This window comes from Lytechinus variegatus, chromosome 11, assembly GCF_018143015.1.
Source record: "Lytechinus variegatus isolate NC3 chromosome 11, Lvar_3.0, whole genome shotgun sequence".
NCBI classification, from domain to species: domain Eukaryota; kingdom Metazoa; phylum Echinodermata; class Echinoidea; order Temnopleuroida; family Toxopneustidae; genus Lytechinus; species Lytechinus variegatus.
The window spans coordinates 16037984-16061584 of record NC_054750.1 but is presented as its reverse complement, the minus strand read 5'-3'; the positions used below and the strand labels follow the sequence as shown (position 1 = coordinate 16061584).

At 37.8% G+C, this 23601-nt stretch overlaps 1 protein-coding gene across 1 annotated transcript in view; it reads right to left on the bottom strand.

Moving 5' to 3' along the window:
- Window positions 1-23601, bottom strand: part of LOC121423687 (nuclear pore complex protein Nup155-like) — a 36396-nt gene that overhangs the window by 1244 nt on the left and 11551 nt on the right. Inside the window, exons 10-33 of the mRNA XM_041619116.1 lie at window positions 23172-23333; window positions 22605-22705; window positions 21555-21770; window positions 20344-20454; window positions 19372-19540; window positions 17726-17948; window positions 17192-17258; window positions 16156-16262; window positions 14970-15067; window positions 14057-14190; window positions 13109-13168; window positions 12369-12500; window positions 11649-11726; window positions 10617-10677; window positions 9891-10026; window positions 9265-9415; window positions 8703-8807; window positions 8029-8183; window positions 7503-7632; window positions 6715-6831; window positions 6014-6134; window positions 4421-4531; window positions 783-919; window positions 303-409 (exon numbers count right to left, since the gene is read on the bottom strand). Of these exons, the coding sequence (XP_041475050.1) occupies window positions 303-409; window positions 783-919; window positions 4421-4531; window positions 6014-6134; window positions 6715-6831; window positions 7503-7632; window positions 8029-8183; window positions 8703-8807; window positions 9265-9415; window positions 9891-10026; window positions 10617-10677; window positions 11649-11726; window positions 12369-12500; window positions 13109-13168; window positions 14057-14190; window positions 14970-15067; window positions 16156-16262; window positions 17192-17258; window positions 17726-17948; window positions 19372-19540; window positions 20344-20454; window positions 21555-21770; window positions 22605-22705; window positions 23172-23333 (2989 nt within the window). The remainder of the gene's footprint in view (window positions 1-302; window positions 410-782; window positions 920-4420; window positions 4532-6013; window positions 6135-6714; window positions 6832-7502; window positions 7633-8028; window positions 8184-8702; window positions 8808-9264; window positions 9416-9890; window positions 10027-10616; window positions 10678-11648; window positions 11727-12368; window positions 12501-13108; window positions 13169-14056; window positions 14191-14969; window positions 15068-16155; window positions 16263-17191; window positions 17259-17725; window positions 17949-19371; window positions 19541-20343; window positions 20455-21554; window positions 21771-22604; window positions 22706-23171; window positions 23334-23601) is intronic.

Here is a 23601-nt window from a genome sequence, read left to right as displayed (position 1 = left end):
TACCCTCCAAAATACTCTCAAACGTGGTCAAATTTCATTCGGGTTACATTCAGGATGTATTCGAATGGAATTTGGTTAGATTCTGGACAGTCACTTCTTGGTGATTCTGCTCTGATTCGGGATCTATGTTGCATACCCGGGGGTTGCAACTTTGGTCTCAAAGCTTGCGTGAGACTTGACAGTAAAAAGTTAAGGCTTTTTGTGATAATCTTGGTGACATAGAATTTAAAACAATGGATTGAAACGCAAAGAAATACACAAGATGTTGGAGAAAAACAATAAAACAAGAGATCTCAACTTACCTATCATGAACAGGTACAAGAGCAGCATTATCAGAGAATGTTGAGAGAAGAGATGCAATGACACGCAGCATGTGCTGAGGATTACGAGATGTCTGCCAGAATGGATCCTAACCAGGGATAAATAAACAAAATACATGTTAGGGTAGCACTCTAGAAGAGAAGTTACGTTTTCAACACTTTTTCTGGATAAGACTATATTCTGTATTTTATGAAATAAGTCTTCATAATGACATTACATTGAGAATTTCTCATCAATCTTTGCTCTGAAGTGTCTGTCATAGACACTGTGTAGTTTAGGAAGAGGTACACCCACATGATCTAAGATAGCACCTCCACCCCTCCAGGTACCACTTGAGGCTTATTCTTACCTTGGCTCTGAAGTGTCTGTCATAGACACTGTGTAGTTTAGGAAGAGGTATACCCAAATGATCTCACATAGCACCCCCACCCCTCCGGGTACCACTTGAGGCTTTTTCTTACCTTGGCTCTGAAGTGTCTGTCATAGACACTGTGTAGTTTTGGAAGAGGTACACCCACATCTAGCATAGCCTTGAACACCCAGGATTCATTCCAATCCAATTCACAGCTCTTCTTCTCAAGGTACAACACCAAGAAGTCTGAAAGATCGTTAAGAGGAATACATGAAAGAATTGTGTTAACAACATCCTAATGGAAAGTAGAGAAATAATAGAAATAAATATACATATACAGAGTCTCTAATAATATCAAACGATTCTCATAACTTCTCAAATGTTGTCTTTCACAATTCAAGTCTTACATGTACTATCTTGCCAGAGCATACGTTCAAGGAGACATGAATGGGCTTGCTTGTACAGAACAGATCTGCCACTTCAAGGGAATAGTACAACTGACTACTGTAAGGCAGCTATCCATGTCCTGAAAGATCACATCCTAGCAAGGACAAAGTCCTTGAGAACATAAAACCTCAGATTTGGGGGTAAATGGAAGCTAAGGCTATGTGAATAAATTTCATTTTCAAGTGACTTTTTATAACCATTTTGATATCAAATTATATGAATGTCAGATTCCACATTCTATTTCGACAGCAGTAATAATGTAGACAAACTTTTCCATCCATTTCCCACTGTGATAAAATCCGGTATGCACATGATCATTCACTGAGCAGTGATAACAGGATACAGAGAGGTTTCAAAGGTACATGTAGTGGGACAAAAGACTGACGGAATTGTTTTATGAGCAGTATGGATCTACAAAATCACTACATTTGAAGATTAAGAGTTCAATAACATCAGCTTTGGCTTGATAAAAGAGGATCATTTATTGGATTTTTCTTTGATTTTCCTGATTTCACTGTACCGGTATTCATTTATAACTTAACAACTCACTGAAATCACAAAAGAAGAGCTTTTCGAATCAGAAGTTAAATAGCACAAAGCATGCTATCCAATCTTATGCTAAGAAAGGAAAATAGATGTTCCTTGTTCAACACAACCTTCAATAGGTTCTAACATAACAGTAGACTGGTCAAGATGTATCTTTTGCCAGGAAGAAAAAAAAATGCCAAATTGCATCTTGTACAGACTTCAGCAAAGAGTGAAGACATCATTAGGAAGGCCGAAAATGTTCCTGACACAAGGATGAGATTGTGTGGGGTCACCGATCTGATATCAGCATCGGCTAAATACCATCTTGGGTGCTTGGTGACCTTTGAACGTAAAGCCTCAAGTTATGATTGTAAAAAGAATATGCAAGGCATTTGGTTGATGTACACCGGAAAAAATGTGCAAAGAGCTTTCTACAGGTCTATCTGGAGGAAATGTTTATCTGATGGCTGATGTCTGGGAAACTTTCAGGGTTTCCTGCTTATAGATATGGGTATTAACTAATCCATCAGAGGCACCGAAGTAGGAAATCAACATTCTATGAAGCAATTCAGCTGGTAATCGGAAGAAGGTTAACTATGTAACGGACACTTTCTAAAGAGTCACTACTCATGCTTACATCAGAGGCATCGAAGTAGGAAATCAACATTCTATGAAGCAATTCAGCTGGTAATCGCATGAAGGTTAACTATGTAATGGACACTTTCTAAAGAGTCACTACTCATGCTTACATCAGAGGCACCGAAATAGGAAATCAACATTCTATGAAGCAATTCAGCTGGTAATCGGAAGAAGGTTAACTATGTAACAGACACTTTCTAAAGAGTCACTACCCATGCTTACATCAGAGGCATCGAAGTAGGAAATCAACATTCTATGAAGTAATTCAGTTGGCAATCGGAAGAATGGTCAATTATGTAAGGAATGATTTCTAAAGAGCCACTGCTCATGTTACATGTATCTCACAATGTCCGACAAAGTCCTGCCAAAGATTTTTTTCAACCGAGTCCAGCCACCATTCCGAAACTCCAATGAGTCACGGCAACAGAAAGTGCATGTGAAGAGCTTGTGGGGATATCATTGTCCGACTCCATCTTTCAACCAAGGATTGTGGCCCGAATCACAGCCATGGGAAACTATGTCATCTCAAAATGTCTGACAAATTCCAGTCAAAGACTGTTTCATCTGATTCTGACTCTAGCCACGATTCTGAAACTCCAAGGATAGGCATGGCATCAGGAAACGCATGTCAAGAGCTAGTAGGGACATCAATGTCAGACTAATGTCTTTCAACCGAGGGTTGTGGCTGGAATCCCAGCCACGGTGTTTCTTTCTGCAAGAAATTCATCCACTACCACTATTAAATACTGTTGTCATTTTTATATGCTTGACTTATAACATGCTATTTTACATGTCATTATACTGTTTATGTATATCTTTGTATGAAAAATGAGTAATATGAATGTATCCTTGTTTTGAAATGTATTGTGTGTGTACTAAAATACATCAATGGAAAAATCACTGAAATATAGGGGGAAAAAGGTAGATGAAGCATCAAGCAATCTCTACGGAGTATTGCACAAGACATTGTATATGCTGTATTGCATCGATGGAAGCTCACTCCAAAGCATTTGGAGGTCTAAGTCTTGTCCTTGATCAGGCACTTCTTGATCTCTGCTGAGAGTCGTACCATTGGTATAGATACTGAGTGAAGAATCAACGCAGAAGTTGCAAATACCACTCTTGGCAGTGCAATAACTCAAGCTCCCTAGTACCGAGGGATGGGGTCGGAGCAGAGATAGTCTTGATATATAGACTATACATCTCTATGGGTTGGAAGGTGTGCGTAACACACATTGGATTGTCATGGAGTAGAAATATTCATTTTATTTTATTTTTATTTTATTTTCTAAATGGTGTCCAATATTCTGATTTTGTTATATCTTTTATCTCATGCATTGTAAAGTTATTTATTTCAACTGTTCCCTAATTCTGGCTCAATTATTTTGATCAAATATTTGTTCCTCCTGGTTTTCTATGGTTATGTCAAATGTAAGTTGGTTCCTTTTTTTGTGCAACCTACCTGTTTTATACTATCATGTTATTCCATTTTGTAACTCTATTATATGTAATGATCTTTTTTCACTCAATCGGGTGTGGGAGGGAAGGCCTGTGGGCCATGGCCATTAAGTTGACCTATTCCCTACCCAGGCTACCTGGTTGGGTGAGAAAGGGTCTAAAAACTATTTGTATTTTTGTACTATTTCTTAATCTTGCATTGTACATGCTGTATTGCTTTGATAAAGTGCCGAATAAAATAATAATAATCCCTGTGCACTCATCCATGCATGAGTACTCAACAATGAGGAGTGCTGCATAGTCAGGCCATCTAATCCTCACTTGGAGAGTCGGTTATACCACACAGAGGATGTGTTTCAACTACTACAGTTTACAACTCCTCTTCGCCCTTTGTCTGTACAATCCGGGTTTCTTCCTACCTGGCCGAATCCCGAGCTGAATTTACTGAGGGATTAATAGGTAAGACATCATATTTTCTATAACATGTACACCAAGAACGGTTGTGTGTATATTCCATCTAATATCATGTATGTGTTGCACGTTTGGAAAACCAACATTGCCTCAATCAAACTTATAAAAAGGTATTTTTGTATTATCATATTCCTGTCAGATTAAAGCAATTTATTTTCTTCCTTAAATTGGAAGCTCTGTCATATGAATAACATGGTTACTTACCCAATGGAAAATATCTCTCTGAATTGCTGTACAGTTTGCCCAGGCTGATGAGTAGTTTACTCAGAATGGTCATTCGTGTTGCTGCCAGCTTGTCCGCACTGTCATGCAATTCTGAAATGCACAAACACAAACATGGAAATGCTCATGTTGGTATAGTAAAACCTGCTACTGTTAACGCTGTTATTTCCGTGGGATTAACTTTTCACGCTTGGCAGCTTCAAAACATATTCGCGGGTTTTTTAATTCGCGCTGCACACTCCATAATGACAAAGTCACTTCTTTTGGGGGCCTTCTTGCTGATCTGTTAATGGTTTTAATTAAAATTTCAGCAACGAAATTGTATTTTCTGATCATAATTCTAGCTCTCGGGCAGCATAAGCATTGTTTTGATCTAATCATGGGCTTTTGTGACATTTAGCGCAACTTTTATTTGCAGGGCGGACATCGGGGAAGGCAAAACGGAGGCGCTGCTAGCTGCTGGCCTGGTACGAACGGCCGAGCACCGGGTACGGATCGGGGGATTACGGCTGATCAAGTGCATGGGATCAATCAACAAAATGGGCGATCGACCCAACGTCTTCTCCAAAACTAAACAGATCTAAACACTCACCAATCAAACAGCAAAAGCAAATTATTTTTCAATCAAAACACAATTTAAATACCATCTGCGACTGTTAAAAAAAATGATCGCATTGCTTTGAAACAAATTCTCGCAATGCATACGAATTTGGAGCTCAAGCTTGCTTGCGTAAATGCCGCCCTCTTTAGGTCAAACTATGCAATCTCTTTGCCAAAACGATACACGCAATTGAACCACGGTTCAAAACATGCATTAAAATAGATGGTCATAAATTTGCATGTTTTTAAATTCGCGCTCACCAATCTTGCCGCGAAATACGCGAAAATTTCCACTTTTACAGTACCTGTCTGTAAAGACCACACACACTTGGCTCCACTTGAGCTGTATTCCCCATTGAAACATGTATGAAAGAAACCTGTTCATAAAGACCACCTACTCATTGATACCCTTTTCTTATCTCCCATGGGCTGCCTTTCTATTTAGGTTTCACTGTATATGGTTCCATAGGAAATGCCCGTTTGTGGCATCCCTTTTCTCAAAATTTACTACAAAATCCAAAATAATACTTGGATATGATATGGAAGAATATTCATGTACCTAAAATTTAATCAAGATTTGTTTGGGTTGTTTTGACAAGGTTTAATATATTTAGATTGTAAATTTATGCAAAAAAGAAAAATAAAAACCATGCACATAATTATCATCATGTCTGTCCATGACATTAATCTTTTTCTCATTTCCTACTGAATAGGAAACAATGACAATTTACACTTATGTACATGTTTATACCAAAACAATTGGAATACCCTTCATGATAAACACCTTAAGTGCTATTGATAAGCAATCTATGCTCCTTGTCAATAAACATTTTCAGGTCTCTATAGTTGCAAATTTTTAATATGTCCGTCTGTGAAAAACTGAAATAAAATGCAAAGTTTGATTTGGATAAAATGCCAACAAAATCAAACAAGAATAATTGCATTTTGGCTATGAAGAATCAGAATAATATAAACCTTTATCAATAATTTCTTGCCACAGGTCTTGGATAAGGTCCTCCTCGTAGTGACCAGCACAGTGGACGATGGCCAGCTTACATTTAGATAGACCAAATTCACTGGCAAAGTCACCATACAGCTGAAAAAGAATAGCAAAATCAGAAGAAATGAGAATACATCCCCAGTATATATGTATCATAAACAAAGAAATACATAACATGCATGACCTAATAGACAATAAGTTAAAATAAATGTGTTTCTTTAAAAAGTATGGTACCTCTAGATTCAAATGCATAATTAAAAATAAAAAGTTTTTTTTTTCAATATGGCATTTACAGTGATAATTTCCCCATTTTTATAGTTCTCACAAGGGGCATAAAGATTAGACCTTCCCATAAAACATAGTAGAAAAATCATCATTTTTGTTTCTCAATATTTCATATACTATCGCTATGGTGCAAGTCCGTCTCAGATCCAAAAAATAAATCATGTATTTATCACATCATAAATCTTGTAACTGACTATTGACATTGATAGAAAATAAGTTTCCCACAACATCCCTATAATTGAACTTACTCTTGTAATGGCAACCAACACTGGAACGAATATAAAAGGGACAACCTGCTTCTTACAACAGAAAGCAGAGATTGATTTGCTACAATTGATATCTAACACTGATTGCAAATAAGTTTTTGCAATACCCCTATAATTGAACTTACTCTTGTGATATCGACCAACTCTGAATTGAGGATGGAGAGGGCGCTCTGTACATGTTGGTCTGTATGGTCACATGACTGTGAGATAGCTTCAAACACCTGTAATTGAAGACGAGCAACCTGGGAGGAGAAATTAACAATTGTATCAACTTATTGCAAACTTCCATCAGTCAATCAATATATCAATCTCCATTTAATATGACCCTCCCCATTAAATATGACCATTTCCATTCAATATCATTTCAAGTGTAGGTTTCAGCAGGGATCTTAAAAATTGATTTACAAAAAGAAATTGCTTCATAATCAATCATTATTATCATTTGTTTGGCATCACCTGTGCCTGGGAGGCGAAAAGCGAACTGAATCACTGTGACCCGCAGGTCTCTCCTCCCGATATAACTGATTGGGGGGAATGCAGGTGGACCACTACACCGGGGTTTCCCCCTACTCTTATACGAATAGTGCAGTGGGTTCTTAACGTGCAAAGGTGGTGACTCTCCTCTACACGGGGCCTCCATTTAATGTCCTATCCGAGGGACGGAGTGTTTTCCATTGTAACATAGCCTGCATCTAAATCAGAACAAAACAAGCGAACAGACACAGGGTCTTGGCACATGCGAAGAAGCCTTTTGCCAAATGGTCAGAGGTGGTAAATTAGACTACTATAAGTCTATGATTCGACACCAAGTATTCAGTTGATCTATAGGGACACTTCTCTAGTCGTACCCAAGGACCACTCAAGACCTCTTACCATTGACCTTGTAATAAAAACGAAAAGAAAATATTCATACCTCAAGTTTCTCCTCAATTTCATGAAGGAATTCCCCTTCACTTGCTGAGCTGGTCCTTAGACTGCTGCTTTTGCTGCACATTACTGCACGGGAGAGGTACTCTATCCTATGCTGTAGCTTCACATCCGTACTGCACGGAGGAAACAAACATCGGTTTGAAGGAACGGTGAAGTTTGTCCAGGATTCAAAACACATATCAAATCACATGCGAGCGGCCCATTCATGTGTCAGTGTAATATAATTTATTTAACATTTCATTCCAATTCTCAGCAAATTAAAGACCGATTTTACTTGTGCCCTCATAATATCCTCAGACACATCACTTCATACTGCTTCCGTAATATGAAGATTGTTTAGTCATCATGAAACATTCAAATTAGGAAATGAGAATAAATAAAATAAAAACTCTAAATATTCATTACTCTCCTATTCTTTGTTGGAAAAAATAATTTCAGCAATATTTAATTATTATAATTTTTTTGAGATAACATTATAGTCAGGGTGACCATTCCCTTTAATTCAATACCTGTGTCTTTCTGCTAGCTTACAGAGAATCCTTGAAGCAGCCGGGTAGTTCTTACATTTCTCATGATACTTCCAAAGTAGATCCAACATCTCAAGACTATCGGGGTTGTAATGCACGGCTCTTTTGATGTACGGTTCAACGAAGGGCGACGATATCTGGAAGATAAAACCAATGAGGACGTGTACAGTATTGAGGTACAATTTTGAAATTGAGGAGCCATTTAGACCACTTGCCCTCTAATAGCTCTCCAGTTAAGATGCATCTGTTTTACTTGCACTATAGTGTTGTGGCCCAGTGGATTAGTCTCTGGACTTTGAAACAGAGGGTCGTGGGTTCGAATCCCAGCCATGGCGTAATTTCCTTCAGCAAGAAACTGATCCACAATGTGCTGCACTCAACCCAGGTGACGTAAATGGGTACCGGTAGGAAGTAAATCCTCAAGAAGCTGTGTGCGCTGTGAACGCCTAGCTTAGCCGGGTAATATAGGAGCGCCTTGAGCACCTAACAAGGTGGATATGTGCGCAATATAAATACCCTATATTATTATTATTATAGTTTAAGTTTGTTCTTCCACTGCACTCAATATCAAGTGTTCTTGTAATTACAACCTCAGCAATCTAGTATGACTGCACTCTACAAAGAAGGCAATATTCAATAGGATATTGTTTTCTTACCTCAAGCAGCTGTTCCTTGAGTCCTTTGTTAACGAGCCAATCATAGAGGGTAACATGGAAGAGTTCGTCATCAGAATCAAGGCATCGATGCATCATACCGTCCAACTAAAAACCAAAATACAAACATTCTTTCTTAAAGCCTATACAGAGGATGAATTTATCATCAGAATCAAGGAATCTGTGCATCATACCATCTAACTAAAAAAAATACAAACATTTTTTCTTAAAGCCTATACAGAGAACAAAAATAAATCATCTAAATTACCATCATCAACAGTCTAAACCTCCTCCACTATCTTCTTTTCATTACATTCAGAATCCTGTTATCCATCATCATCATCATCATCATCATCACCACCACCACCACCACCACCACCACCATCATCACCACCACCACCACCACCATCATCATCATAATCATCATCATCATCATCACCACCACCATCACCACCATCATCATCTTTATCATTGTTGCTATTACCATTGTCACTATAACATCATCACTGTTGTCATCATCACCACCACTACCACCATCACTACCAATACCACATGTGTGACTTACATAATGCTCTGCATCTGTAGTTGAGAGTCTGTTGGGATCAGGTTTGGGGGGAGCTCCAGGTCTATTGGGTAGCCCTGGGGAAGACGGCTGGGCTTGACTGGCAGTCAGCAACTGGTCCAAGATATCCGTAATCGACTTGTAGCACTCATATCTAAATATCAATATAAACAATATGGAAATTGAGGAATAACATTATCCAAATTGCTATCCACGGAGGAAAATAATCACTTCTGGGGATTGTTTTGTCAAGATTGAAGTACTAAACCTCACACTTATATTCCAAGTTGTAGGATGTAAAAAACAATGCGTAGCAATTGAACTTGCATGTGTGTAGGCAAGCCAAACTCTGATGAATATGATAATAATGCAGCATATACAGTGAAATCTGTAAGTTAAGACCACCCAATGAACACAAGAATAGTGGTCTTCATGTGCAGGTGGTTTATAATGACATATTCTTGTAATAGATAATTCAATTTAGCTCGAGAAAAACAATTTTTGTGGTCTCTATAGACAGGTGGTGGCAATGGGTTTGACTGTTCAGATATATTGAGCGTTTCATAAAACACAACATTTTGATTTCAATATACCATATAATATACTATTTATTAAAGCTCAAAGGTTACCTAGCTGAGAATGCTTCCATTCCTTGAGCATCTTCAGGTTGCTTGCCATTCTTGTAGAAGATGAGAGCTAAGTTATGAGGATCTCTCTTGACTGCTGCTGATAAACACAGGTCTACCACTCCATCGTAGTAATGAGCTGCAAGGATTATCAATAATTATGGTGAAAATACAGTCAGTCCATAATATCTATGTCCTTTTTTAAGTAAGGGATGTCATATTTTGACAAGCCCTGACTTGAAATGACTCACCCACTGATGTATACGATTAAAATACGTTTATGTTAATGTATTTATTCATAGTGTGAAAATCTATTCTCAATCAAAAAAAAATTATTCTCCATGTCCAATTTGTTCTTAATATCTTTTTTCAGTACTTTGTAACAGTAGCTTGTAACGACTTGTTGATTACATCTTACTTTCATTATACACTGCACATACTTTTTGAGTTTTCAACAATTACAATGAATCCACAAAAAAATTTACAATTTTTTTTCTTAACAAATAAAACGCCATAATTTCAGTAGCTTGTAACATATATTTAAAACCCATCACTGATTACAACTTATAAAATACCTTCATGATACACTGCAAAAACTATTGACAGTATTCATCTGTTTTTATTCACAATTTATGGGATTCTATGAAAAATTTCCTCTTCACCAAACATATGCTTTAATTTCAGTGGTTTATAACAGTAGCTTGTAACAAGTCAATGATTCAATCTTACCTTCGTGGTACTCTGCACATACAGCTGACAGGTTAAGCTGCTGGCTCACTTTCTTGAAAAGCTGTCCAGATTTCAAACAGAGACAAACATGGACTATATTATACTCCAGAAGCATACAAACATTCTCATTCTATTTTCGGTTATAAAAAGAATAGGCAGCCTGGGCCAATAACACATTGCTTAGTGAATGGTTGCGCACTTGATTTGTACCCTTGACAGCATATAGTAATCAACCAGACAAAATCAGCCCTACCATCAAGCGCTCAGCTTTAGGTTATTGATTTAAGATCGAGTTTAACAATAAGAATACATAAATATATGTAATAAAATCCCTTTTACTGTCTAATGTTGAAAACTATAAAAATACTTCCATATCAAAACATAATGAAAATTACTAAGAATAACACATTGCTTAGTGAATGATTGCGCACTTGATTTGTACCCTTGACTGCACACATTAATCGATCAGACAAAATTGGCCCTACAATCAAGCACTGAGCTTTATGTTATTAATTTAAAATCGAGTTTAACAATAAGAATCCTTAATTATACGCTATACAAATCCCTTTTACTGTCTAATAAAAAAATACTTCCATATCGAAAAATTTATGAAAATTACTAAGAAATCTGGTCCCAATCACTTATCATTTTGAACAACACACTTCCACCACACCATCACTGCCATCTACCATGGAGTGTCGTGGCCCAGAGGATTAGTCTCCGGACTTTGAAACAGAGGGTCATGGCTTAATTTCCTCCAGCAAGGAGGTAGGTCTTTAGCAAGGAATTTATTCACAGTGTGCTGCACTCGACCCAGGTGAGGTAAATGGGTACTGGCAGGAAGTAATTCCTCGAAAAGCTGTGTGCACCTGAATACGTAGCCTAGCTTAGCCGGGTAATAATAAGAGCAGGGCCCACAGTTTTCAAAACTGAAGTGGCTACCCTGGGTAATTATACTATTGTTATTTTTATCATCACCACCACCAACATCTTAAGTTAAAAGAGAAGTACTGATAATGTTGTAATGGTTACCTCTAATGATTCTCTGAGTAGTCTGTCCCCAACAGACTTGGTTTCAGCTGTCTTTGCTGCTTGTAACGTCTCGTTGGCCTGGATGAAAGATAAACATGTTTCAAAATTGCATAAACAAGTTCCAGAGATGGAGTCAAGGCCAGTCTTGCCCTCAACCTTGGCCTGTGTCACGAGTACAAAGTCTATGGGACGTTTTCTTCAGTGACCTTGCAGCTAGGAACTAACAGCCTACGAATCTATTCCCGGCATTTAACACATAATAAATTCAGTTTCAAAGTAACTCCTTTCTCTAAACGATTCACTTTTAGAGTGTTTCAAAGCAATTTCAAATATCAATTTTCATTGAATTGTACATGGTTAAACACAGCTCTTGAAATATTTCAGGATGTAGCCCTTGTAGTTTTACTAAAGCATCTAAGAACTGTAAGGAATGTAAAATCGTTCATTAACGATCTTGGTTCAACAGCAATGCAATAAAAGTGAGAAAGCTTGAGGAAACTGATTTGTCTGCACAACTAACAAAATAAAGGGGAAAAATCATGAACGAATGAAAAATAACAATAGTTAATTTCTGGATTTTTTGCAGCCAATATGAACCCTTCTTTTAACGCAGAAATCACCATCTTCTCTTCTCTCATCTTTTAAACATTGAGATTAAAATAAATCAACTCTTTGAGTTGTTTCCCAGTTAAAACCAACTTTAATTTGATTCTGTCTGACCTTTGTACAGATGGCATCGTTGGTGCTGTAGAGTGACGGGCAAACCTCTCTTAGCCTAGTACTGATGGCATCCGTTGTGCTGTTGTCTCCTATGTATCGATTGATGACCGCTGTGATCAGACTTCCACACATCTGAAGAAAAAAGTTATTATGGCAAATTGTCATGAAATGAGATAAACCAGGGGCCCCGTCTTACAAAGAGTTGCGATTGATCCGATCAATCGCAACTATGGAAAGCCAGCAAAGTCATCATATACAATACATGTTTGCTCAAATTTTTGTCTAGATATGCATGTATATACATAAATTCATTGATTTCTTGACAGTTCGGTGTGTTCTCCTTTGTTTATGAAGGACATTTTGCACATTTCCTGTAGAAAAAATTATGACACTGATGGATTTCCATAGAGTTACGATTGATTGGATCAATCGTAACTATTTGCAAGACGGGGCCCAGGGCCTACATTAATACAATGTATTGGAGGCCAAAGTGATTGATGTCATTTTGAGTGGCCTCTACACCCTTCCCATTGGTCTTGGATATTTGTATCCCCTTTTTCATTTTATTGATTTGTGCTAAATTAGAAAAATGCGCTTTGTAAAATTGTACAAAAAAAAGTCTTGCCCTACAAATATCACAATTTAAAGCCTGAATGAATACTAGAGGGAAGTCAATATTAATTACAAATAAACCATTTTATTTGAAAGCAGTTGAAAAAAAATCTCTATGATTTACTCACTTCTTTTCCTCTTAATACCAGATCTCTGAATGTCATCTTCTTCAACTCCTCTTGATCAATCTGAAAAAAATGCATTCAAATGAAATCCTCACTTAAAACAATGTCCTAAACATGCTCAAACCTTTTCCAGCTTGCATTATCAAGGACAAATACAAAACTGAACAGAAGACAAAATCAAAGAAATGGAAGCTAAAAATAACAGAAGACATGGGAAAAAACCTAAACTTTGATTAAATTTCATTATACAGAGATTAGTTTAGTGCAAGTCAATTAATATCAGAAATAATGTGATCATTTATATAGTCCAGTAATCATGAATTTCGGGGTTGTCAGTCACCACAAATTAACATAGCTGAAATTTGAAAGCTCATATAGTTTTGAACGAAAAAGACAAAAAGCTGTAAAAAATATATCTCAAATCATCTATTATTCATTTTTTCTATATTATAATCATGTTATACTATTAATGATTTATATGTTCATACATTTGTCTACTGTGTCATCACATTCAACTAGGGTACTCCACCATTTCCATCATGTAACATGGTAGGCTTTATATTTGGCTTGAATTGCCTATGTGCAGCCTGCATGTACATTTACACACAGGGCACAGTGGAATGATAATAGCCCGTATTCTGAAGTCGGGTTTAACTTTAACTCAGGTTTAAAGTTTTAGTTTAAGTATGGAAAGCCAAAAGTATCAAAATTTTTATTAATTTATATGTTTCCTATGTTTACTGTGCTCTTTCCAGATTCACCGATGGTGAAGACAATAATATATTTATACTTCCTAGACAATTATGAATGATTTGAGAGCCAAATGAGCTGAAGTATGATATCTCTACTGTTAGTGATTTATGTAACAATTGGCTATCCATACTTAAACCACAACTTTAAACCTGAGTTTAAGTTAAACCTGACTTAAGAATACGGGCCATTAAGTTTTACCTGAGAAAGTGTTGCTGCAACAATGTGGAACTGATGATAGCAGAGGAGCTTCAGCATATCGAGTACCTCGACCGTCATGTTAACCAACTTTTGAAGGTTCACCAGGGCCTGCCGTTCATTAGCATACGCCTCCGCTGAACAAAATAATCATAAATACTTAAACAAATTAAACAAACATCTGCACACATTTGGACATTCTATAGAGGATTTACACCTGACAATGATAAAATTCAGAGCATAATATTAATCTGAGGAGCCTATGCAATTATTATCCCTGCAGTTGTTCATGAAAAGAATTATATCAAGTATTGACAAAATGTCATATTTTCCCAGTTGTTTTATCTATTCATTTTACCATTTGTTACGTCACTCCACTAATAACTTGAAATTCACATGTCCAAAACCAAAATACAGACTGATTTAGTAACTAAGGATATAGCACCATCAGGTTAGCCTGAAATTAGTCTGTATGGAGTTTAGTTTGATGACAGTCTCTAATCAGTCTGGAAACAGAATGAAACAAGCTTGATGTTGATATGAAATTAAGGGTCAGTTTAGAATCAGTTTGGTGCCAGTCTCTAGTCAGTTTGGAACAGGCTTGATGCTGATATGAAATTAAGGGTCAGTTCAGAATCAGTTTGGTGCCAGTCTCTAGTCAGTTTGAAACAAGCTTGATGTTGATATGGAATTAAGGGTCAGTTCAGAATCAGTTTGGTGCCAGTCTCTAGTCATCTTGGAACAAGCTTGATGTTGATATGACATTAAGGGTCAGTTCAGAATCAGTTTGGTGTCAGTCTATTGTCAGTTTGGAACAGGCTTGATGCTGATATGAAATTGATAGAGTCATTTCAGTGTCACTTTGATGTCCATGAGTGTATTAGTAGTCAATTTAGCGGTGTGACCATGTTCTTACCTCTCAACCTGAGATGTTCTCTCTGCAATGCTGGACCACCGGATGTGAGAGGATCTCCTCGCATCATGCTATTGCTCGCAGGCATGTTCATAGCCAAGCTGTAATAGAAGACAAGTCAAAGAGCAGAATTAAATAAAGAGAGAGGAATGCAATAGTTTCATATTCTATAAAGCAACAAATATTCATACAGAATAGAAAAAGTAGGCTTTGATATAAAGGCTCAGTCCCACTGCACTTATGGATGCAAAGGGCAAGTAAAACGTAAACAAAATCTTGCCATCCGTTGGAAAACGCTATCCATCCATTGTGTGTTCATTGCATACGTGTTTCATATGCTCTATTCATCAAGCATCCATTCACTGCGATTTTCGCCAATTTTGTCCTTTTTCTGGAGCGGATGAAAACGGATGGAGCCAAAATATTGCTTGTCCGTTCTTTCCTTATGCATATGTTTTGTGTCCATCGGCCAGTGCGACTGGGCCTTTAGGCTTTGCTTTTTACACATGGGTTAAGGTATAAATGAAGGAGCACTGCCATATAACTATCCTTTGAGGATAATTCATAAAGTATTAATAAATTGAAAATCTGGGCCCCGTTGCACAGAGCTTTGATTGATCCAATCAATAGCAACTATGGAAAGCCAGCAAAGTCAACATTTATTAATGCATGTTTGTTCCAAAAAAATTGAATCCATATCCATAAATTCATTGATTTCTTGACAATTTGGAGTGTTCTTTAATTACAAAGGACATTTTGCAAATTTCCTGTAGAAAAATTATGACAATGATGGATTTCCATAGAGTTACGATTGATTGGATCATTCGTAACTCTGTACAACGGGGCCCTGGTGACATCTTCCAATGATTACAACTAGTTACACTTTTATGTGGCGTATTCTTTATTACAATTTACATTAATATACTGTATTTGCCCTAATTCTTATTTCTCTTCTAGTTATGTCTGCCTCCTTCAAGATTGAAGATTCTGCAAACTTTTTATTGTGTGTCCATTGCAATCCACATCCTTTTTTGTGCTATTATTGAACAGATTTACAGTTAATTTACAAATATTTACATATCAACTGTTAAATACACATAATACCTAAATTCAAATATATGCTTTTTATTTACTCTGTTCTTTATTTTGACAGGTAAGTTAAATTTAAGAAAGGGGACGTGACACTCACTTCTCAGCCATCATGGTATACTGGGAGTTCTTCTCAAGGAAGTTCTTCAAAGCCTTCATATCTCCTAGGACAGAACTCAGCTCATGACTCCCAACATTGAAGGACATCTGAAAGGGATTATATAATTATGATAATAGTCAGATTTATATAGAACTTGATGATACAAAGCACCAATAACAGTAACAACATAATCAGCAGCACTCATTTACAGCAATGCATTCACAGAATTAATCCCCACACGGTATCCATTGATCTCACCTGGGGCGAATGCAGCATGGTGATGGCTATGGTTTGAACCCACAACCCTCTGTTTGAAGGATGCGAGTCAGAACCACTAGACCATGCTGCGCTCATTGGTAATACAGTTATCAATGATTATGATGGTGGTGGTGGTGACAATAAATATAATATGATGGTGATGATAACTTTCTTGGCAGTGATATTTTTATTCAATGAAGATGATGATTATAGTGAAGACAATTCCCGCCACTCGTTATACTCAATTTGATCAATAAATCAATGTCATCATAAAATAGCCCATTCCATAAGAGACCCACGATTGTAGTATCTTTTGCATCATGAAACTTAATACCGGCAACAAGGCTCAGCAGCCCATTAAAATCAGGGTTTACATGGAAGTTACATTAAAATTGCAAATCCAACAGTAAGATGTAAAAAAATTTGGCTCTTTTTATGCAAGCATGAGCTAAATGTAATAATAAGTACATGGGCGAGATTCTCTCCGATTCTTGCTGAAGACCACTCCTGTCTTTTTTCCTTTTTGATATCACTTGTTCTGATCCTTTTTATTCGATAAATCATCCTCATCTCAAAACCAAGACGTCAATAGAACTAGTCATTAGTACAAGTCATAAGCCTGCTACCGATGACTGGTCACATGACTGATTTCGGCCAATCATTTGATTAGGATCCCATATCACCAATTTACGAAATATCAAGAGCATGAAATAATAATAAACTTGATATCTTTTTATTGCTCAAGCAAAGTATTGCTCAAGCAAAGTATATAACTCACCAATATCTTAACAGGGTGGTGCCCGATGACAGGTATTTCTTTCACAAGACGGTTCTCCCACATAGGCCTGTATATATTATAAAAACATAAACAGAAAGGCTTGTTATATAATCATTCTCTTTTTGAATTAGTTTTATATACAAACAGTCAATCTAGTAACCTTCGGAATCCTATCAGTATGTCTTTCTAACCAAAAATTAACCGGGAGGAGGGAGGTGAGTCAATTTTCATGATAAGGATTGTCAAGAACAGCGTTTTTTGCTGATTTGGGTAATTTCTATAAACTGCACGCACATGACATCCCCTGACTGCAAAAAACCCTTTTACATGCTTTTGTGGACAAGCATCAAGGAAGTAGTCGAGGCCACATTTTGCCTGCCTTGGCCTTGGGTCGAGTCATGTGTTCAAAGTCTTCAGCAGCCTTTTTACCAGGAAGAAGCCTTGACTACATCCCTAACAAGCATGGTGTCCACCTTGTAAAAGACACTGGCCCCCCTAACACAGGCCTCTGGTGCATGACACAGTTCACATTACCTGACAATTCTGCTGAAGTACAAGCACAGACCCTGGAATTTACCAGACAGCTGAGCATACCGAGGTAGACTGGCTGCGGGCGGTTGATTGGCAGGAGTGGATTGGTGAAAGGGCGTCGAGGAGACCGTGGGGCGCATGGAACCGGGCGTGGCACCTGCAGGACTGCCAAAAGGTCTGGTGGTAGTATCGTGACCACTCTGGCCTACAACAGGGGTTGTGGCTCCTGTAGACAGGATGAGAATGATTAAAATTCAATCCAATTTAAATATGTCCTATATCTCGAAAAACAAAGTCCCATAAAGTGTGGTGGTGGTGATTTTTACCCAATTGCTTAAAAAGCATGAATGCATGTAAGCAAGCAATCAGCGAACCAAAGGCTTAAGGTCCTCTCTGCGGGACCTGGTTGATAAAATGCATGGAACTCACAACATTTGGATTTAATAATGCAAATTTGAATTTTCAAAATGATTTTGTTGTTTTAATGGCAGTGTCAGTTTTAGGCAAGAAATGATTAACCTAAATCAAAGCTCTCTATGACAATAAATACTGCACTGGAAAACAATTATTTTGCAGAATCATTGTATCTTCCCACTAATCATATTCCAAAAGATAACATCTAGTACCCCTTGTTCTCATATCCACAATTGCTCTCATGAAGTATATCATCTAAAGGGTGGTGTGTGATGCATTTCAAAACATTGCAGACCATGACCTTTCCTGCTCTTCTATTTCAATGAGATGCCTGTGTGATAGACACATTTATTTCTGTTCCCCTCTTTCTTGTACAGTTGCACAAGGCATGCATGTAGTCTGCGGAAACAGACCTTTGATTTTCCCTATTCGCATAGTGCATAATCAGGGTCTGAAATAGTGTGACTCGATCCACTGTCAACTGTGGCTGTTTATTTGACACAGACAGAAAGTTTGGGAATTAGTCTGTAATCTATACATGGTATAGTCGGTTGAAGTGTCAAGTATGAGTCTGTGTTTGCAGACTAATACCCTTTTTACACAGGATTTTTGTAGCCCCAGACTATCGCTAATCCCGTACTATCCTTAACCCCGTACTATTTTTTTTTCTTTTCACACATGCCAAATTGTTGTTGCTTTCGCCGGATATGGAATGCTTGCTTTTCACACACAAAACTAGCTAACCCGGGACTAGTGGTAGCTCATGAATATTCAAGAGCGCAATAAGGGGTTATTCGGGTCATATACAAAATCGCTGACTTATGGCGCGCTGTTCATGAATATACATAATGCTAACCTCTGATTGGACAACAGGGCCGGCTCTGTTGTGGGGCATGAATGGGAGCGCTTAGCCCACTTTCGTTTTACACTAGCAATCTTAACCCCATACTATCGCTCTTAGCACTGTAATTGCTGGGATAACCCTGCTTTTTGCAGGGCCAAATAATCCCATACTAAAGATGGGGTTAGCCCACTTTGGAAAAGTGCTATGTAAAAAGAAAGTGGGCTAAGCTTAACCTTGTACTATAGGTGGAGCTAAATTGCCATTTAGCCCCACCTATAGTACGGGCTTAAGGAAATTTTAGCATGTGTAAAAAGGGTATAATATGCTTGCTAGCATCGGAGATAGGAACTAGATAGAAATTGTATACATGGGTTGGTAAAGTTCTACTCACCGAAGACGGCAGCGAGATTGGCCACTGGGGAAGGCTGCTGGTCCATCATGATACCTCCCGGTTCACCGCCATGAAGAAAGAAGGCTTGGGTAGCCCAATCAGCAATGGTTTGGTCACTAGAAGCAGTGGAACAGGCCAAGATCAGACAAGTAGCACAGGCCTGGTCCTCCTATAAGAACAAGATAAAAACATTGTAGAGACAAAACATTAACACGAAGAAAAGAAGATAGAAGAGAAAAAAGGCTTTGGCAGCCCGATCAGAGATGGTTTGGTCACTGGAAACAGTAGGATCAGGCCAACCTCAGACAAGTGGCATAGGCCTAGTCCTCGAGAACAAGAAAGAAGACTAATACGCTTTTTACACAGGCTAAAATTTCTTTAACCCCGTACTATAGGTGGGGCTAAATTGCCATTTAGCCCCACCTATAGTACGGGGTTAAGCTTAGCCCACTTTTTTACACAGCATTTTTGCAAAGTGGGCTAACCCCACCTATAGTACGGGATTATTTGGCCCTGCAAAAAAGCAGGGTTATCCCACCAATTGCGGTGCTAAGAGCAATAGTACGGGGTTAAGATCGCTGTGTAAAACGAAAGTGGGCTAAGCTTAACCCCGTACTATAGGTGGGGCTAAATAGTACGGGGTTAAGGAAATTTTAGCGTGTGTAAAAAGTGTACGAGTGAAGTACTTGTACTACGAATGATCGACAAAAACCACTAGTCTGGGGTTAGCGAGTTTCGTGTGTGAAAAGCAAGCATTCCTTATCCGGGGTTAGCAATAACAATTGCTCATGTGTGAAAAGGAAAAAAAATAGTACGGGGTTTAAGGATAGTACGGGGTTAGCGATAGTCCGGGGTTAAGAAAATCCTGTGTAAAAAGGGCATAAGACATTTCTGAAGAAACTCCTGTTAAATCTTTAGTCAAGTTCAGGTGTGCAGACATAGCCAGCCCCCACCCCCTGCCATCATACATACCTTGTGCAATTTGAAGAAGTTTTCCACAGCTGGGCATTTGGGACCCATGTTGTTCAGCATAAGCTGCCTCAATTGATCAACCGGCCTCAGTCTCGAGATGATAATACTTCCCTGAAAAAGTAAAATACAAAATCACCAAGGCCTATATTTACAAAAGTGAACTAACATAAATCGATGATGTAAATCCAACTGTAGAATGCCTCATGTGACTTAAATGTCTAGCCTAATGTGTGGTTGTCCTTTGCAAAGGACATGGATGTCAAAAAATGTATTTCTCAGACACTCTTGCAACAATCGAGTCCTAAAACAAAAGCAAAGTTTTAACAAAGTTTGTGCAAACGTGGCGTTGTGGCATGTACCAATGATAAAATCAGTCAACATCATAAAGAACAATATGAGAAAACTATGTTTTGAGCATGAATGTTCCCAAGAATCACAACTTAAATGTTCAAACAAACTTTGCAGATCGTGTGATACATTTGGAAAACTTTCGTGATTGTGAACATCGTATACAGTTTGCAAAGGTTCTGCATGTATAACAAAGCTTTTGAGATATGTTCATAAACAAGTCACAAGGAAAAATGCATCTCGAAAAGCAGATAGTTTTAATATTCTTGCTCCTTATGCCAATCGAAAAATGACAAAATGATTCCCACAAACGAATGCAAAAGCCTCCAAAACTATTACGAAATTAAGACTCACGGTAGCCACATAAAATATGACTGTTGGATATTTTTTAACATAGCATTGGTAAAAAAAAGTTTATGAGCTCTGTCAAAGCCACACCTTAGATGCTTAGAGCCAGTATGAAAAAGCAATAAAAAATAGAAGAATTGCTCTTTCACAGTCTGGCGAGTTCAAATCATAATATCCAATAACCTTTGAATAATAACTCTCCTAATTTGAATCAAACTTTTTTTATACACCCTGTATAAGGAAGATTCTTACCTGTGAGCTCAGTAGGACATATCTGGGAGCTGGTAAGGCATGCTGCTGCACAACAGGTGGAGGGCTTTTAGATTACCTTTTTTATACAACCTATAATTCTTACCAGTGAGCTAAGGATGCACTGACCTTTTTATTCACCCTGTATAACGAAGATTCCTACCTGTTAGCTTAGGATGTATCTGGTAGCTGGCAAGTTATGCTACTCCACAAAGTGGGAGGATCACGGCTTTTATTGATACACCCTGTACAATCATGATTCTTACCTGTGAGCTGAGGAGGACGTATCTGGGAGCTGGCAAGGCATGCTGCTGCACCACAGTGGGAGGATCAGGAATAGAGGATGAGGGCGATGATGGGGAGGAGATTGGTCTGAACTTGGATGGAGAGAGTGAGATGGAGGGTACTTCTCTCCTAGTGATGTGGTCCTCAGACGGAATCTCGCAGATAAACCAGGTCCTACTGTCTACTTGGTGTGATACCTATGTTGATCATTAAAAAACATTGTTAAAAATTATGTTGGTATTACTTGAAATGTCAATAAATACAATTTCATCTATATGATTTCAGTTCATAGGCTACTCGGTAGAATTATCAAGATAGAGTATTATTTTTTTTAAATGATAAATGTGATATTCATACCTGACAACATTTAAAAATGCTAAGTCTGGTCAACCAATGGCCAGGGGGCCGACTAAACCCATACATGCTTATCTCTGTGAAGTATATGCAAAAATCATAATTGAGTCGATCGTTATCATTATGGTCTCCCATTGCTTTGTAGAGAACACTAGTTCTTTGGTAAATTATAAATATCCTTTTACAACCACTTTTTTTAAACAGTTTTTTTCTGTACTCTAATTCACAGCCAGGGGCCTATTCATTAAACTTCTTAAAAACAAATTCACAATAACTGTTAAACACTGCTGGGCCCTGTCTTACAAAGAGTTACGATTGATCCAATCGATCGTAACTCTATGGAGATCCATAAGTGTCATTATTTTTTTACTGGAAATTTGCAAAATGTCCTTTGTGAAGAAAGGAGAACACACCAAATTGTCAAGAAATCAATGAATTTATGGATATACATTCATATCTAGAATTTTTTTGAACATGCATTTTATATGTTGACTTTGCTGGCTTTCCATAGTTGCAATTGATTGGATCAATCCCAACTCTTTGCAAGACGGGAAACCTGAAATACTTCAATCTAATTGGCTGATAGTAAAATTCTTATAGAAATTGTGCATTTGCTATAATAAGAAACCTTTATGAAAAGAGACCCAGAACTGAACTGAAGTTTTAAGATTATTTACCTGTGTTTCCATAAGCGTCTGTTGGAATGGCATAGCATCGTGGCTTAGACACCAAAGACGGTCGCTATCTTCGTTCTGTGATGCACATAACATCAAACAACCTGTCATGGGATAAAACAAGGAGGTGAACTTGAAACATGAAGGAGTCTCAGTGAATTAATTATAAATGACTCAATTTTGCCAATCATCTAATGTCCAGCAATCCGAATGCAATAAGTTGCCAATCACATCTCAGTGCAATTACATCAGAGTTCAGTGCACACATTGCAACAGTTCTGCAACGTTCAGCATCTCCATGGCACATTCTCTTTTAAAAACGGGGGGGGGGGGGGGGGGGGGCGGTAGATCATTTGGTCTTGCATGGCCCATATTGTGGAAGAGCCTTCAAGAAGACAACAAAACTTGCATCTCTGTTGAATCTTGTAAAAATCTGCTCATAACATTTCTTTTTATTCATTAATTCTTTAATATGCACCTCAGGCACTCTGCAGAGTAGATTTTGTGCTAGATAAGTGACAATATTGACAATATTACTACTGCTAGTATTACCATCTAACTTTAATTCACCTTTGCTGTAGTAGGCTACATGTACGTTGCTAGGTCGGACTGAAGACATGTTCGCTGTAAAGCCTGGGGGAAGCCTAACGTGAACCAAGGACAGGGTAGATGGTCGCTGCTTGCTGACGTCACCATACTGCCCTCGGGTGGTGGAGAAATATAGTCTGATGCCTATGCAGGAGTGAATAGAATATTAGAAAGTGCATTTCAGAATTATAATAGGTAATTCACAATACAATGTACTGGCAAAATAATAGTGATAAAAATATCAGATATGATAACAATGAAATAAGAGAATAATAATAATATTAATGACAGCTGCCAAAACAAAAACAATAATACTAAATCTATTTTACATCAATTATAAAAGTTCAAGAAAATAAAATGATCTTATTTGAAGTTCAAAATAATGTCAGGAGTAATAACATTGAAATTCTGC